The sequence below is a fragment of the Vicugna pacos genome, chromosome 7, assembly GCF_048564905.1.
Source record: "Vicugna pacos chromosome 7, VicPac4, whole genome shotgun sequence".
Taxonomy (NCBI): domain Eukaryota; kingdom Metazoa; phylum Chordata; class Mammalia; order Artiodactyla; family Camelidae; genus Vicugna; species Vicugna pacos.
In genome coordinates, this window is record NC_132993.1 from 20,498,235 (window position 1) to 20,517,788 (window position 19,554).

Genomic DNA, 19,554 nt, shown 5'->3' on the forward strand with positions numbered 1-19,554 from the left:
AAAATCCTCTCTAGAGGACTGTAATATTATTCTAGGTCCCAAATTATTTCTAAAAATAATTTTCCAAACATACCCATCCAGCATTCATTCAAATGTAACTAATACATGACAAGAAAAAACAACATGGAACAAGAAAAACATTAACAACATATAACAGGAACAGACTCATAGGCACTTGAGAGTAGAATTACCAAATGAACTATAAAATCATAATGCTTACTTTACCCATGGATATTACAGGTTTTTTTCCTATAATAACTAAAAATTGTGACACTGCAAAATTTGGGAGAAAAAAATTCTAAAACTAGAAAATGAAACAAAACTATTACCAAAACTAATAACTCAGTGGACAGGCTTAAAAACACCTTAGACACAGCTGAAGAGAACAATTAATAAACTAGATAACAGTCTGAAGAAACTACATAGAATGAAGATATAAAGGACTCAGTGAGGAAGACTAACATTTATCTGGCATCATAAGAGGAAAAGAGATGGAATGGAAGGGGAGCAAAACTGAAGCAAAATGTAGTGGCTAAGATTTTCCAGAATTGATGAAAGACATCAATCCACAGGTTCAAGATGTTAAAAGAATCCTAAACAGAATAAATGAGAAGAACTCCTGGATCCAGATGTATCACAAAAACTAATGACAGAAAATCTTAAAGCAGTTGGAGGAGGGGCCTGTGTGGGAGATAAAGGGACACATATTAGAATGAAAGAGCTGAATGCTCAAAGCAAGAATGGAAAACAAAAGACAGTGAAACAGTATCTTCAATATGAGAAGAGAAAATAACTGCCAATCTAGAATTCCACACCCAGTGAGAACATCCTTCAAGACTGAAGGTTAAATAAAAACATCCTCAGATAAACAAAAATGGAGACTTTACTATTAGCAGATCCATGCTGAAGGAAATAATAAATGGTATCTTTAGGCAGAAGAAAAATTCTCAGACGGCAAGTTGAATATAAGAGGAAAAGTTAACATTAACTATGTACAGAACAGAAATAACGTCTTGTGGTGCTTAAAATACACAAAGAATTAATATACAGGACAACAACAGCATATAAGTCAGAAGCAGGGGAATGAAATTCAAGTGTTCTAAGAAACTTGTATTATTCCTAAAGAGGACAAAAGTATCAATTGCATAAGACTTTGAAATAAGTGAAGGATATATATTTCTAGGTGTACCACTAATAACAGAAGTTTATATAAATTACAAACTAACAAGAAAAAAAATGAAGAAATCAACATTTTTCAATCATTCCAAAAGAAAACCTAGGGAAAAGTAAACAGAACAAGGGGGATGAAAAGAAAGCATATAATAAACATGATAAATTTAAACCTAAATATATCAGTGATTACTTTCAATGTAAATGGAATATATGCTTCAGTTAAAAGTAAAGAGTGTTGGAACGGATAAAAAAACAAAACCAAAGTCCATATCACTGACAGTACATGAGTTTGGAACTTAAGTCTCAGTGTAATATAGGAACAGGTTATAAATGCAAAGTTTCAAGAAAAAAAAAGTGACAATGTGATATGAAGATAAAAGTGAGTGCCTGCATCCTAAGCTCTTTCAGGTAAGCACAGTACCAGAGTTAAGTAACAAATGACAAGCTTCTAATCCAAACGTTACCTGCAGCAGCCAGATGGGCTGTTACCTCATCCGCCGCTGTAGAGTTGAGTATATCTGAATCATCATAAGAGGTGTCCTCAGGAGAAGAAGGTGAGTCTTCATCAGCACTCAGCATACTGTGTTCAGTGTAGGTGGCCACGTGGACCTGCTGTACTTGTTGGGCCACTGCATGAGCTTCTATGGTAGCCATGTGTTCGGTTTGGGTCACTCCGTGTTCCTCCATGAAGATCTACTGCCAGAAAAAGAAGCACAGAGCTAGATTCAATGTGTAATGTAATGCAATGCTTAAACTAAGAGATATATTTTCCTCAAGAGCAGAGAAACTTTGACAAGCCTTTGATTTTACTACATAGTTCACCATACCAAGTTATAGGAAATGGGAAGCACCTTTCCAATATGACATAAAAATGGTAGAATATTTTCCTTGTGCGAAGCTATCCTGACGGAAATTCATTGTGCTAATTTTAATACCTCAAGTCACAAAACAATAAATATCCTTGATATTATATATAATGACAAAAAGATATTTAAGAGATCCCAGTGACTAGCATTTGACATTGTAGACAAGTAAGTAAAATAATCTTTTCTTTGTACTTCAAACACAAATGGGAGTTAAACATTTTTTCCAAAAATGCAATTATTCAAATTAGTTTTTCTGCTTATAAACTGTATTTTTAAAAAACCCTGAAATGATGTAGTAATTCATAAAGTAATAATAAGATAAAGGTTTGCTCTCCTACTGCATCTGTCCTCTCTTCTCCCTATGCTAAGCTACAGAGAAGTATATTATCCTTAAAATTTTTGAAGCATGTATGTATATGATTTAAAATAAAAACAGGTTCACAATACATATATTATTCTATAATTAGCTTCTTTCATATGACAATATACCTGGATATTTTGACATTGTCGAAACATACACATCTACCAGAACTTTCTAAATAGCTGAAGAATACTTCATTGTATCAATGTGCCATAATTATGTAACCACTTACTCAAATATAGCAAGGCTGCTTCCAAATTTCTGCTATTGTAAACATCAGTGCAATGAACATCCTTTTACATAAAACTTTGCATACTGGTTCCTCAAAAAACTTTAAGAAGAATTACCACATGATCTGGCCAATGCCACTTCTGGCTATTACATTGGGAGAATTGAAAGTAGAGTCTCAAAGGGCTATATGCACACCCATGAACTAGCAGCATTATTCACAATAGCCAAAAGGTGGAAGCAACCCAAATATCCACTGACAGATGAACGGGTAAACAAAATGTGGACACACATACAATGGGATATTACTCAGCCTTAAAAAGGAAGAAATGCAAACTAGGAACAGAAAGGAACTTCCTCAACTTTGAAAAAAAATCTACAAAAAATCTACAGCTAACATCATACTTAATAATGAAAAACTAGAAGCTTTTCCACTACGATCAGAAACAAGACAAGGATGTCCCCTTCTTACCACTCCTTTCAACACTGTACTGGCTAATGTACTAAGACAAGAAAAAGAAATAGAACTGTCTTTGTTCATAGATGACATGATTGTTTATATAGGAAATATAAAAGAATCAACAACAATAAAAAACTTCCTGGAACTAATAATAAGTAATTATAGCAATGTTGCAGGATATAAAGATTATATACAAAAGTCAACTGCTTTCTATATATGCTACATCTTCTTTATCCATTCATCTATTGATGTACACGTGGGATGCTTCCATGTCTTGGCAACAGTAAATAGTACTGTTGTTAATAGCAAGGTGTATGTATCTTTTTGAATTACTGTTTTTGTTTTTGTTTTGTTTTTTGTTTGTGTTTGTTTTAGTTTTTCTTGGGTATATGCCCAGGAGTGGAACTGCTGGGCCATATAGTGATTCTATTTTTAGTTTTTTGAGAAACCTCCATATTGTTTTCCATAGGGGCTGTACCAATTTACATTCCCACCAACAATGTATAAGGGTTCCCTTTTCTCCACATCCTTACCAATAATTGTTACCTGTGTTCTTTTTGTTAATGGCCATTCTGACAGGTATAAGATGGTATCTCACTGTGATTTTGATTTGCATTTCTCTGATACTAGTGATGCTAAGCAACTTTTCATGTTCCTGTTGGCCATCTGTATTCCCTCTTTTGGAATACTGTCTATTCAGTTCTTCTGCTCATACTTCATATGGGTTATTTGTTTGTTTGCAAACAAATTAATTGGGGTACAGTTAATTTAAAATGTTGTATTGGTTTCTGGTGTACAGCATGGATGGACTTGGTGAAATAAGTCAGACAGAAAGGGACAAATGCTGTGGGAGGTCACTTATATGTGGAATCTAAAAGAAAACAGCAGACTATTGAATACAACAGAAAAGAAACAGACTCACAGATGTAGGGAAGGAATTAATGGTTACCAGTGGGGAGAGAGGAAGGGGAGGGGCAAGATGGAAGTGGAGGATTAAGAGGTACAAACTATCACGTATAAAATAAGCTACAAGGATGTATTGTACAACATGGAGAATATAGTCAATATTTTACAATAACTATACATGGAGTATAACCTTTAAAAATTGTGAATCACTATATTGTATACCTATAACATATAATATTGTACAACAATTATACTTCAATTTAAAAAATATAATATTGTAAAATAAATACATAAATAAATAAAGTTTTTTAAAAAGTCAACTGCTTTCCTATATACCAGCAATGAACAATAGAATTTGAAATTAAAAACACAATTACCATTTACATTAGCAACTAAAGAAATGAAATACATAGATATAAACCTAACGTAACATGTGCAAGATCATGAAGAAAACTATAAAACATAGAAGAACCAAAGAAGACCTAAAATAGAGAGATATTCCATATTCACAGATAGGAAGATTCAATAGTGTTAAGATGTCAGATCTTCCTAACTTGATCTATAGATTCAATTCAATCCCAATAAAAATCTCAGCAAAAGTTATTTTATGGGTATCGACAAACTGATTCTAAAGTTTATATGGAAAGGCAAAAAAGGCCCAGAATAGCTAGTACAGTATTGAAGGAGAAGAATAAAGCTGGAAGACTGACACTACTCAACTTCAGGACTCACTATAAAGCTACAGTAATCAAGGCAGTGTAGTTAGTGAAAGAATAGACAAACAGATCAATGGAACAGAATAGAGAGCACAGAAATAGATTCCCATAAATATAGTCAACTGATCTTTGACAAAGGAACAAAGTCAATGTAATGGAGCAAAGACAGTCTCTTCAACAAATGGTGCTGGAATACTGGACATCCACCTGACAAAAAATGAATCTAGACACTAACTTTACATCCTTCACAAAAATTAACTCAAAATGAATCACAAGATCTAAGTGTGAAACACAAAACTATAAAATTCCCAGAAGATAACATAGGATAAAACTTAGATGACTTGCTATGAGGATGACTTTTGTTTTTTAGATACAACACCAAAGGCATGATCCATGAAAGAAAGAATTGAAAAAGTAGACTTCAACAAAATTAAAAACTTCTGCTCTATGAAAGACACTGTAAAGAGAATGAAAAGACAAGCCACAGACTGGGAGAAAATATTTGCAAAAGACACATCTCACAAAGGACTGTGTCTCAACTCTTAAAACTGAACAACATGAAAATGAACAACCTGATTAAAGAATGGCAAAAGACCTTAACAGACCTCACCAAAGATACACCTATGATGATAAGTATGTGAAAAGATGTTCAGCATCATATGTCATTAGAGAATTGCAAATTAAAACAATGAGATAACACGACACACCTCTTAAGAATGACTAAAATCCAAAACACCAACAACAGCAAATGCTGGTGAGGGTTGCCGGTGAGGGTGTGAAGCAACAGGAATTCTCACTTACTGCTGGTGGGAATGCAAAATACTACAGCCACTTTGGAAGACAGTTGGGCAGTTTACTATAAAACTAAATAAACTCTTACCGTACAATCCAGTAATTGGGCTCCTTGGTATTTACCCCAAAGAGTTGAAAACATATGTCCACAAAAAAACCAGCACACAGATATTTACAGCAGCTTTACTAACAATCACTAAAACTTAGAAGCCACCAGGCTGTCCTTCGGTAGTTGAATGAATAAACAAACTGTGAAACATCCACACAATGGATTATTCAGCACTACAAAGAGATGAGCTATCAAGTCATGAAAAGACATGGAGGAAACTTAAATGCCTATTTCTAAGTGAAAGAAGCCAATCTGAAAATCCACAAACAAAAAGACTAGGAATCACTCAGCTACCATCTGAACCCCTTTTCCACACTATCTTTTCTGCTTGAAGTCATCTCCCCAGCCTCGTATCTCTATGTGGCATAATACCTTCATGAACTCACATCCTTGTTTCTTTAAATAGAAATTTTAAAGAGTTACCTGGAAAAATACTATGTATTTAATAGAGAAAAGGAAAAAGAAAACATGGTAAAATGCTACCATTTGGGAAATCTGGATAATGAGAATTCTTTCTACTATTTTTGCAACTTTTCTAGAAATCTGAAATTATGTCAAAGTAAAAAAAAAATTTTTTTTAAGGAGAGGTATCTGATAAGGTTTCTTCCATAGCCTATGTTTTTGGTGTGTTTTAGAATATTCAAGGGACTATATCCTACTCCCAGATTTATATATATCTAAAATACAATTTAACACGCTATTTAAGTCACACAATTAAAATACAATTGTGTGAGAGGATGACACCATTAAAATACTATTTTCCATCTATTTCACTGTTCTTCTAGTCTAAGAGACAAACTGCTCAAGGCATTTTAGAATTCTGGGTACTGCAAAATTGTTTTTAAATGATTTGGGATTAGCCGGCATCTAACTGCTTTTCAAAGGGATTTGTACGCTATGCACTTGGCGTAATGGATTTCAGTTCTTTTCTCCAGAATGCAGTTCACAGCATAAATCAATAAGACTGCCTGCTTTACAGGCTTGTCACTTCTGCCCAGTGCCTCATCTCCTTCTACCTCTCTCCCCACCCCATCCTTCAGCCTCTCTAACCAGTGTGCTGACACTCCTCAAAAGTAAAAGCAAAGCCATTTCACACTTCTTTGAACAGAGTGGAATACTTACAAATGATGCTTTCCATGTTTTCATAAAACAATAAATAAAACAGGTTATCTAAAGCCAAATATGATTGGCATACATGTACTGCTGGAGATTATCATACTCCACCTCCACCTAAGTCATTTTTTGTGAGGCATGTCTAACTTTCATCCAAAACAAGTCAGATTCTCTGGACAACAAAACTGACAGAAGCTGCTAACAGATGAAAACATATTAGATAATATGAATTTTTTAAAAAACAGCACAGACCAGATATATGGAACTCCAGGACAAGTAACTTAACCTCTAAACCTCAATTTCAACTTTTTTTTAAAAGCAAAAAAAAAAAAAGTAGTACTTCTCCTTAAAAGGATGTGGGGATTAAATGAGATTATCCAGATAAGATTATCAACACTACTTATTATAATGATGCCAGAATTTTTATGTCTTTATGATTCTATCTTTCTTGACTCTGGACTAGTCTTCTCACAAGGACTATGCCTTAATTTCCTCATCTTTAAATTAGACATCCATCTCTGAAGATACAGTTTTCTTATTGTGTGTAAGAGTCTGAGTTAGGCATCTAAAAAGCCCTTCTTTATTCTATTAACTCCAACGACTCCAATACTGCTCTCCTAGACATTAAAATAAGCAAACTATAGGGAACCAATGCTCCTAACAATTTCACAAGAGTGTGCAAAATGGAGAATCATCAGATGGACCCAACAGTGATTCCTCTGAACAGATATGAAAAGTAAGATGAAAGCATGGGCAACAGGTAATAATGACCTGTGATTCTAAACACCACATCCAAATAAAGAGGCCTTTCTGTTTATTACCTGGAACCAGTGATGTTCAGTAGATTAGTCAACACTCCATTTTTTAAAAAATCATTCCCCAAACAATAATATAACATAGCAGCAATTTTGCTAAAACCTGACTCTTAGCCTGGATCATCACCTGGGGTGCAACATGTACTTAACCTAAAGGTTCTTTTTTAATATACAATCTATAAGAGATTGGAGGAGGGACAGTTTGGTACAGAGGAGTTCCTACTTTTGCCACTGTGGGCCAGCAGGCATGAGACTAACGATAATGGAAGAGAACACACACAAAAAACTGATTTTTCTGATCAGGAGCACCCTGTTACAAGTTGCAGTCAACAACATCTAAGGAGCTACTGGAATTTGGATGAACTGTCCAAGGGGGTTAAATTTAGTCTAATCCACATGTAATGAGATTAGGTGTAGAGCATTTCAAAAATCTAAATTGGAAAATCTAATCAAGGTATAACCAAATATAAAAGAAAGCATTAGTCTCATCAATAGCATTATCATATCAAAAGAAAAGCTGCAAGAACTGCCTAAGGGACAGTCTCAGAGCAAGATTGTATCTACAGTCCAAACCAGGGACAGGAAAACTTAATTTCACAAACCAGAGGCTCAACTGAATTCCTAGACATGTCCAGAATCTAAATTTCATAACTAGGATAGAAATTTTACTCAACAGAATAGCCCTTCTCAAAAGAGCCTAAAGCTAACGACATTATTTGATTCTTGGGGGACACAGAATAATGGATCAAAATTTTATCACAGCAAGAAAAACTTAAAAACAACTGCACAAGAAAGTCAAAGTGACAACAGAAGCAAGGTAAAATGTGGTTTAATTCTGAGTAATAAATGGAGCTTAAGACAAGAGGAATCCATATGAACTTCCTAGGAATAGTCTCTTTTAAATAGCCCAAAAGTGAAAGAGGACTTACAAAGAAAAAAAAAAAAAAACATCTTCACACCACTGGGCTCTATGAAGAAAAAAAAAGAAACAGCAGCCATAGTTACGGATGCAGTTTACCACTTTCCATTTTCAGACTCCAACTGTAGATAAAAATACAGAAAATTAAATATAATACAAAACAGAATGTAATGTTAAGGCAAAGATAAGGCTGAGAGATGAGGAGGTAGAAGATGGCAGAGAGGTGGAGGAATGGCTCAAGCATTAACATGCTACCTTTACATAGTGAGGGCATCAGTGGACACTATCAAGAGCAGATAGAAGTACTTAGGAGTACAAGTAGGAGTACAAGTTAACTGTTCAAAATAGAGGGGAAAGGAAGGGAGTCCTATGGGGTAGCGCTTATAAAGAATGAAGTTTAAAATGCCAAAGGTTGATAAATCCAGAAAAAAATAGCATAGGCATATTATTTAAAGTTATGGAGGTATTACTATTTGATGATACTATAAACAAAATAGAGAAACTATAAATAAAAATAGTTAAAAATACTATGTCTGAAAAGTGGGACTAGGTGTAGAGGAAGGATGTGGCAAACAGCCACTGGTTTTTATTATAAATCCATCTATTTGAACTTTTACCATATGAATGTATTACTTTGACTTTTAACAAAATGAACTTTATAATACAGCCTTCCAAAGAGATCCTTTTGAAACTTAAAATTAAATAACATGCTAGCACAAACTGTCACAAGAAAAATCAAGTCCCTTCCTCATGCTAAGAACCAAGAAAACAGCACAGTTCAAGCTTAAAATTGTCTTGCCTTGAGTAAGGCTAACTTCCTTATTTGGAGCATCTGAAACTAACAAAATTTTGTATGATTACAACCACATAATATTTTTCATTCCAATGTTGTTAAAATATGTAAATACTCATTAATATTAATAACCCAAGAATCCAATTAATAATGATGCTTTTATACAATTTATGAGGAAAAGAAGCTTTACTACACAACTTCGTAATGACTTAAGGGTGAGTGGATGGTTTTGTGAAAACAATATTATAAGCTCACTGAAGGCAGGGCTTGAGTGCATAAAGTCTCCATGAATAGTAGCTACTGTAATTTGTTCCTTAATATATGCTTGGGGGGAATTGGTTGCATATTATAATTACTACAGCTAAACCCAGGCAACTTCAGTTTCTGTAATTTTCCTATAAGGTTGTTCTGTCTATTCATCTCATCTCTCAACTTTCAAACCCTCCTCTATACTTGTTCTGAACTGCTCTGTAGCCAGCTCTGGGCTGGGCTGGCCAACCTTATTTATCAGACTTGCCTGCCAGCTTCATATTCAGTTTTCTATAGCTACGGGTTAAGATGGGAAGAGGTGAGGCAAAGGGATTTCCCTGCTGTTTTCATTCCTATTAAAGTTGCTCCAGCAACAGAGGACAGCTTCATCTCCCAACTCCAGCTGTGCCCCTTCTCCCCTGGTGGTTAAGAATCAGCTACAAGGCATCCCACTTGGAGGTAAGATAACCAGCTGTGCAGGGGCCCCTCAACTCCTAGGTTTTTCTGTTCTGTTGCCCTAGCCCAAGGGGTCGCAGTTGCTTCCTGTAGTTACTAATATTTGGATTACCTCAGTATCTATATTTTGCTCTTTTAGTCTTCCAACACCTGTGTAACCAACTCCCAGAATTAAATCCTCTGAAATACCTCACATGGTTTACTAGCCTTGACTGATACAAAGGGAAGAAAATATGTACCTTTGTTGAAATTATTCATAGAGTGCTGGTAAGCAGTAAAACTTTATACTGATTTGTATAAGTCAGTACAATAAAATGTATTGTTATTTTATACTATCAGTAAAGTGATTCTAAGGGCATTTTTATAAGGCCATCACTAGGGTTTATTTCCATACACTAATGAAAGTTGAGTATAAAATCTTGAGTTTGATTGGGAAATGAGGCTAAGTTAGAGAGAATAAAATGCCTCAGGAAGAGAGAAATGGGACAAGTGAGAAGGCAGTACAGACAGAAAGAGAAGTAGGAGATACATAAACACAAACTTTTATCTGTTTATGAGTCTATCTTATCTGGTCTTTAAATAAGGTATACTTATTAAATCTAACATTCTAGCAAACCTCAAAATTGACATCACAGTAATAAATGCCTTTTTTATGGAAAAAATAATGACAAATAATCACAAGAAGATTTGTCATATTATTCAGTGAATATACTAGGTTAGGTATTTGGACAAACCAAAGAAAATGTGGTAGCAATGACAGCTTTGACCATCAACTACCATTCTAAGTTCTTGTCAGACTATGTAGATCTATGCATATCTACTGAAAATCAATAGTAGGTACCAACTATAATTTCCAGTGTGGCTTGCAGAAATTTAGAGGGGATTTTTTTTTTCTCTTACTATACAACTAGGCCCAGATAGTCTAGTACAAGAGCGTGCCAAGAGTACACAAAGTCTCTCCATTCCACTTCATACCTGCTTAAATTAGGCTTACCCTCACGTCTGTAGCAAGGTGGTTAAGAGTACAGACTCTGGAGCTAGAGTACTAGATTCAAATCCTTGCTCTGCCACTTCTAGTACCTTAGACTAGATTCACTTGACTTCTATGTCTTCGTTTTATCATCTCTTGATTGGGGACATTAATACAATTACTGTGAGGACCAAGTGAATTAATTTTTATAAAAGGTCTTAAAATGGGACATGGTATGTAACAAATGCTAGATAAGTGTAACCTATTATTATTACTCCATATAAAGACAGATAAAGCATAGAAATGCCAAAGGGAAAGTTACATTACTTATTTTTATATTGGAAGAAAAAATGCGTATAAATCATTAACTTGGAGTTTTGACCATACAAGGACCTCTATTAGAGCATAGCCCTTTTTTGAAGTAGAGATCCTTTTGAGGATGTGTGAAAGCTACAGACTTCCTCCCTAGAAAAATGCATATGTACATAAAAATTTCCGAAATATTTCAATGTTCTTGGACTCAAATCACAAATAGATTATTTCATGATGATATAGCTATTCCAAAGCTGAAACGCTAGAGGGTGCCACAACCAAAGAAAAATATAAAGCAACTACAGGGACTTTCAGGCTGCTTTAAAATTCTTCAACTGGAATAAACACCCTTCCACAGAAAACACTGAGGTGAATTTTCTTCACCAAATACTTCAACTTTTCCATAGGTTCTAGATCAGCACTGTCCAAAAGTCATTTATGCAGTGATGGAAATGTTCCAAATGTGCACCGTCTAAAATAGCAGCCACTAACCACATGTGGCTATTGACCACATGAAATGTGACAACTGTGACCAAATAATTAATTTTTAATTTTGTTTAGTTTTAAATAATTTTAATATAAATAGCCATATCTGGCTGTGGCTACCACCCTGAACAGTGCAATTCATCTATATTCTATTCTTATGTTTTGAAATGACTTACTTCTAAGCATTGTTAAAGAAATCTCTAACAGAAGGGGTTCATACAATAATTCAGGCAAATCCATCCCTGGTGATAATTCAACACTGCAAAGATAGGAAAAAGACAGTGTCTCTCCCTAGCCCTACAGGTGTGCACAATCAAAAGTAAAGCTTTCTTTTACTCATTACAGAAATCCTGACTACCCAATTCCCTCTGTTTCTTTAAGATCCTGGGTTAAGAGAGCTTTAAAAAAAATAATAAGCACAAATAAAGTTAAGTTATAAGGCTTTTTGCCTTTAAAAAAGCTGTTTCCTTAAAAAAGAAAAAAAATCATATTCTAAGTGATAATCATCACCAAGGGCTAAGGGAGCACTGAGAAGAAAGGACTATAAGGACATTGAGCAGGTTCCATGAAGAAGACAGAGTCTTCAGCCAGGAGTTGGCAGGTGCCAGGATAAAAGGAGACTGTAGGCTGAGGCAGCAGCTTGTGAAAGCACATGGTGTGGTAAGGGGGCATCAGTGAACACCCAGATGGTGGACTCAGGAGAAGTCTGGGGATCAAAGGAACACAGTTCTTGGCTGCCTTCACATCAGATTCTTTCTTTACAATGTAATTTAATCTGCTGAAAATAAAGTGATTCTAAGGGCACTAATGCTGACCCACCTGTCAGAGAGGAAAGTCGTCTCCACATTACAGCTTACAATGCCACAGTGCCCTGAGCGGGAAGGTACCTAATGAATGTTGATGACAATGATAAAGAGGATTAGAAAATGCATTCTAAAATATTCAGATGCTTATTAACAGCTACAAATATCAATAAAAAATACGTGAGTGGCTGAAGCTCTCCTTGGATCAGAAACATGGTGGACAGGAAGTTCAGTACACCGATGCATTTGCAAATGGGTCAGAATGCAGCTGGCTCTTTTTGCAGAAAAATCATTTGTCCACAGCTGCTCCCCAAATTGCAAAAAATCAAATAAGGAGTTGTCATGTGATAGCAGGATTAGCGACTGCCTCAATTTCCATTAAGGAGAAATAACATAAATTGCCACAAGTCCCACCCCTCAGTCTCACAAGCACAAAGGACACTTTCATTCAGATCCTGCTTACTGTGAAATACCGCATTGTTGCCTGGCTGCTTCTGTGGTGGGCCTCAATCCTGCTGGATCTGCCATTACACAGCCAACAGGCAGTTAAAGCTGTTTCTTAGATACTGGTGGACACCTCAAAACATGACTTTTCTTTCAAGATAACTCTACTAGGACTTGTTTCTGGATAAAATTATGAATGTGTAAGTGTCAATACCACGGATCTACGAATCTCTGCAATTCAATCATTCTCTCATTCATTCCACAAATATTAACTGAATTCTTATCAGGTACTCCTAATTTTAACATTACTATTCCAAGAAAAACTATGACTGGCAATTCTTATGTTTTATCTTTGTTTTAAAAAAATATATTATCATAAAAGTGACACATGTTCTTTTTGAGTAATTGAGAAAACACAAGTCAGAAAAAACCCAGAAATCATCACCACCTGATATAGCCACATTACCAAGTTAACAATTTAGTGTATATGCTTCTAGCATCCCTGAGTTCCTTATACAGTTTTGTTTTGTTTTTTTTTTCAAGTGAGGCTATAGTGTACATACGGTTTTAGAAATATTTTTAAAATTTAATATAGAAAAAAGTTCATGTTATTAACATCTTACATCACTTTTTAATGTTTACAGAGCATTCACTATAAAAATATACAGTAGTTATTTTACTAATTTCCTAAAGTTAATCATTTAGGTTGTTCCCAATTTTTCACTATTACAAATTGTACTGTGATGACAATTCTGATATTCTATTGAATAAATGAGTAAATGGATGGTTTTATTAACTAAGTCTTTAAGTACATACCCAATTATATCCTTAGATTTTAAGAAACAAATAACTCTGAGTAATCATACAGTTGTGATTTTGGACATGCTATTATTATAGCAACCATAGAAAGGTAATGTAAAAACAGCAATCTAAACATAAAGATAAGCACATAATACTTGCTGGTGGACAGAGGACAAAATGAAAATATTAACCTTGATGGTGTAAAAATAAAATAAGGCTCCCAGAAGCTGGAATATAGAAAGAGGGTGGGTGGTATGCGGCATTTAAAACGCAACTTTACAAAACGGCAAGTTGGACCCTATTGAAGGTTGGTGGTTCAAAAAATAAAAGTTTATCATTTAAAATGATAAAGATAATTAATAAAAGACTTTCAAAAATAATATAAATATCAAATAATGGGAAATGGAGAGAGGAAGGGGTAGAAAAAGTGAGTTAAATTCTTATTTTTTATGTTAAAAAAGTCCACAGATATTGTCTAAAGTTGAGAAATCAAGAAACAGAAGTTTACACACATTATTAAGCGTTATGGAAGTAATTCCAAGAGAAGCTAAACACAGAAATAGTGAAATAGGTTTTAAAGGTTATCTCTGGACAGTAAGGCTGGGGATGGAAAAGAAAGAGAAATGGCAGGAGACATGTTTTTTTCATTGTAAGTTCTTCTCTGCTATTTGATTTGTTAGGAAGCACAAATAATACCCTGATAAAGGTTGACTGAAAAACCTGTAACTCTTCACCTTGACACTTTTGTTTTTTTTCAAGTATTTACTTACTTATTTTTTATTGAAGTATAGCCAATTTACAATGTTGTGTCAATCTCCAGTGTACAGTAACACCCATCTTTTTATTATCTTTCGTGACACTGATATCCATATGTATTATTTTTATTTTATTTATTTTTTTAATGGAGGTACTAGGAATTGAACCCAGGAACTTGTACATGTTAAGTATGCATTCCACTACTGAGGTATACTTTCCCCCTGTAACTTTTCACTTTGGATCCCCTAACTATACCCTCTTATCTTGATAACCAGTCAGACCCAGCTGCTCACAGAGCTTTTCTTTAACTGGAGGCAAACTTAAAATGCCTAAGACCTCAGAGACTAACTATCTGATTTTCTCATTTTACAGATTAAGTTGAGACTCAGAAAGGCCAGGTGAGTTACCCAGAGTCACAGCTCTAGCTGGCCGCAAAACCAAAACTCAAACCCACATCTCCCACCTTCTTATCAAGTGCTCCATCCACTCCATCAGAGACCCACCCTTTGTCCTGGCGCACAGTCTCTAACCAGTATTGGCTTGAGCACATTAACTTCTTAGCACTTAAAAAAAAAACAAAAACTTCAACTATTCTTTTTAGGGAGGCAATTAGGTTTATTTTTTTATTTTAGTGGAGGTACTGGGGATTGCATGCTAAACATGTGCTCTACCACTGAGCTATACCCTCCCCTTTAGCATATTAACTTCTGTCCCACCCTATCTATGTATATCGTCAACCCAAGATTTGGGTTTTACTAAGGGTCCAGTGAAATTGTATTATAAAATAATATGCATATTGAATTGATTTTTCAAACCACACCTGCAGTCACCCATCCCAGTCCCTCTAACATGCCTCTTGTTTCCCTTACCCTTCAATCCCCACCATCACTGCCTTAGAGGATATAACTACTTTGAGGAATGTTATCTACAAACTGAGAGGCCTGACAGCATGCTTCCTAGTCACAGGAAAAAAAATGCAATTCATAAAATTGCCAAAGCAATGTCTTTTGAAGCTACTATCTTCTATGAGCACCAGAATGATCAACTGATTTCATATTTTTCTTCACCCATATTAGATGGTTTAGCTAATTACCCCTCCCACTTCCAGTAAATGGAAACAGAACAAAATTGGTTAAAGAAAAAAAAAGGAGGATAAAGGATTGAGGAAAATAAAGAACTGTGCAGACATTTTAATGTTTATAATCATTATCCATTTTATAAAAAGTATTTTAAGCTGAATTTTAAATGGTGTCAAGGTCCCTATTATTTATATAATATATATTATTTACATAAATTTAGAAACAACCAGAAAACAGGTCAGATGGGGGCCAGATCAATAACTAGAAATCAAGTTTAGGCAGAAGAGTCAAGATCTAATTAAAACCTCAGCATCGACTGTATTTTCCATAAATTGTGCACAATTAATAGATAGTGCATTGTCTCACTAATTTGAAACAAATAATACTGCATGTTTAAAAGCATGCTTTCTCACACATGTAGCTGTGCATAAGATCAGTGTGGCAAGAGTAATACTGATTAAAACTGAAAAGCAGGCTGAGAATTAAGCCTAACACTCATCACTTCATGGTTTACTTCCAGCATTTTTATTCCCTCTCATCCACTGTGAAACCGAGGGCTAAGGAGCACATTCATACAGTTTGATGGTGGCAGTACTGAGGCTTTTAAAAAAAGTCAAACAATGTATATAAAAGCACTTCATAACTGCAACATGCTACAGAAACATAAGGCATTACTTTATTTTATTGTGGAGCAAGAAGGTGAAGCAGAAGAGGAAATGACTGTTGCATCCATTCATGCAACCATCCATCCAGCATTTCATAACCAGGGTCTTAAGGGCAGGACCATAAGTAGCTCCAGGTTTAGTCAGAGAAAAACCATATAAACCAAAGCAGCCCCGCTTACCTGTTTTGTTTGGTCTGCAGTGTTTTTTGTTTGGTTTTTAAATGTGAATGAACTGCCAACATTTTAAAATAGGGAAATAACATAAAAGTTCCAGATTTCTAACTCTTCTTGAAAAACCAGGAAGATATAGGCCCCCTACCAATAAACGCTAATTGTTGTTATCATTTCAAATGGGCAACAAATGACTGGGTAGAGGTAGCAGAACATGCTCTTATTGGGGAAGGGTTTAGTTCACTGGTAGAGTGTGTGTGCCTATCATGCATGAGGTTCTGGGTTCAATTCCCAGTACCTCCATTAAAAAATAAATAAGTAAGTAAATCTAATTACCCCTCCATTAAGAAAATTAAAAAAAATTAAAACTGCAAAAAAAAAAAAAAAAAGAACATGCTCTATCAACAAGTCTCTTCAAGTGGACTCCTGGGCTGTCTTAATCATTTACAATGCCTGCTATTAGTCCAGCACCAGAGATTGCAAAGATTCTTCAATGCAAAGTATAAATGCTAAGGAAGACATAGGGAGAACAGGGCCCAAAGGAGAGGGTAGGTAGGTAATCCAATCAATCGACAAATATTTACTGAGGACCAGGTTCTAGGCAAGAGACAGTGTTAAGCAAGAAGGCAGAGTCCCTAACCTCAAGAAACTTCAGTTCTAGAGGAGAGAGCCATAACAATAAAGATATAAAGGAATAAATAAGAAATTTCAGGAAATGACATGTGCTGTGCAGAGGATATATACTAAGGCAATATGATTAAGAAAATGACTGGGGGAGGTAGTCTCTCATGGGGCACATTTGATCTGCGACCTGGAATGAGTGAGAAGAAGGCAGTTACAGGAAGAGCTTGGTGAAAAGGTAAAGGATAAAGGAAGACAAGACCGAAAAAAAATCATGTAAGGCCTTTGTAGGACTTGGAAAGGAGTTTGGATTTTATTCTGATTGAAGGATTTTATGGAGTAGCTATTTGAGCGCTGGGGGCTGGAGGCAGGGGTGGGGGTGGGGGTATTCAGAGCAGAGGAAACATTGTGGCATATGCAACAGGACCAAGCACAGAGTACACCAGAGGTTCAGCTAGGGGGAAGCCAGATGGTCGGGGCCTTACATGCTGTGCAAAGTAATTTGTACTTCATCTTACAGCTCAGTGGTACTGAACATTACGAAGATCTCTTTAATAACAACCAAAAAAGGAAGGAAGGAAGGAAGGAAGGAAGGAGGGGAGGGGAGAGGGAAGGAATAAGGAAGGAAGGAGGGGAGGGAGGGAAGGAAGAGGGAAGAGAGCAGAACCTCTACTACATGGTAATTGTTCATTCAGAAAAACAGGTAATAAAAAGAGTATACTATAAGTTACTTGATTTATTTGAAAACGCAAATGAGAGTATTATCTATTCAGTGTATAAATAACCACAGGTCACCAAAGTTCACTGCAATAACTCCTGGCCACCCTTAGGGTTCTTGGCTACAGGATGAAAGCACTGCTAAAGGTGAAGAGTAGCATCCTTGCAAACATTCCTCCCAGCTGGTGAAGAATCGCCTGGGAAGGACTGAGGCTAGAGGTAGTCAAACCAGTAAGGTAATTAATTCAGTGGTCCCTGAGGGAGCAACACTGGGGCCTGAACTAAGATACTGTGGATAGAAAGCAAGTATGAAATATTTAGCAGTGAAAATGGAAATGTTTTAGTGAACAACTGAATGTGAACAGTGAAGGAAAGGTTAAGTCCAGCCAGATGCAAACATTCTGGGCTTGTGTTAATGAGTGGCTCATTAAACCAAGGCAAGGAACAGTAAAAGATCTGCAGAGGCAGACAGGGCAAAACAATATTTACATGAACTGTCCAAACAGATATCCAGATCTAGAGCTGTGATGCAGGGGAGGCTGTGATGCAAGTTTGGGACTCATCAACAAGGAAATGGTAATGAAAGCATAGAGCAAGAATAAAATTGACCAGGAATAACATATAAAGTGGGACCATAAAAAAAAAGCAAGGAAACTTGGGAATATTCAAAGGGGCATACAGAGGAAGGGAGGAAAAACAAAACAAAAAAAGTGTGAAGGTAGGGGAGGGTGTAGCTCAGCGGTAGAGCGCATGCCTAGCATGCATCAGGTCCTGGGTTCAATCCCCAGTCCTTCTGAGGCGGGAAGCCCCATAAAAAGACCAGCAGGACCCCTATGCAGGGCTGCTGCTATCCTCCCAGCACCTTCCAGTTCCCTGGCCCAAAGGCTCTATCTCACTTTTTGCCTCTAAAGCAGCTTATATCTAGAATTCTATTGGTTCCCTGAGCTCACTTCTGATTGGTTATTACTCTCACTTCTGATTGGTCCACTTCCCTAACTTCGGATTGGTCCTTTTGTAGTACTTCATTTGCATGGGGCTCACTCCTGATTGGTCTATTTCTACAAAGTTTGTTCCTGGCTGGTCAACTTCTGTTGTACTTTATTTGCATATAATGTTGCAAAGTGTAAAACTGTCAGCCTATAAAAGGCCTGCATAAACCTACAGATGGGGTCCGGAGCGTGAAAGTGTTAACTCCTCTGGGCCCACTGATGTTATAAACCTGAGTTCTCCAACTCTCCGAGTGCTGCTTGGTCTCTCGCCCAGATCCAGGTTGCTGTCACAACTGAGCTGTAACACATTTTTCCACAACACTTCCATTAAAAAAGTAAATAAATAAACAAACCTAATCACCCCCCCCCCAAAAAAAACACAGTAAATGCATATACTTAGTCTGGGGAAAAAAAAAACGTGTGAAGGTGAGTGAGAAGTTGTAAGGAGAAATGAGAATCAGGAAACAGTAGTGTCGTGGAAATCAAATGAAGAGAGCAGTCAACAATATCAAATGCGGTGAAAGAAGGGTTCAGACAATGACTTGCCAAGAGAGTCAATATATTCACTCATTTATTCATTCATTCATTCAACACATACATAAAAATCACCTACTGTGGGTCAAGCATTGATGCAGACACAGAGGAGACAGCAGTGAACAAAAAAAGAAAAAGTCCTCACCTTCTTAGATTTTACATCCTACCAGAGGGAGATAAACTAAACAAATATATACACAATATTTTAGGGAGAGGGGAGGTAGGAGTGTACTGGTCAAGAAATGTCTTTC

The 19,554-nt window shown here is 36.0% G+C and overlaps 1 protein-coding gene across 7 annotated transcripts in view; it reads right to left on the reverse strand.

The window, feature by feature from the left end:
- The window catches only part of NRF1 (nuclear respiratory factor 1), a 129,391-nt gene that overhangs the window by 82,093 nt on the left and 27,744 nt on the right, over positions 1-19,554 (reverse strand). For 4 of the 7 annotated variants that reach the window (XR_012074284.1, XM_072964504.1, XM_072964499.1 and 1 more), the window contains exon 2: positions 1,638-1,869. Coding sequence is in view for 6 of the 7 variants with exons in the window: in XM_072964504.1 (XP_072820605.1) it covers positions 1,638-1,860 (223 nt within the window). In the remaining variant the exon portion in view is untranslated. Of the gene's footprint in view, positions 1-1,637; positions 1,870-12,543; positions 12,612-19,554 lie in introns of all 7 variants that reach the window. The other 3 variants (XM_072964501.1, XM_072964500.1, XM_072964502.1) reach the window with 3 other exon arrangements.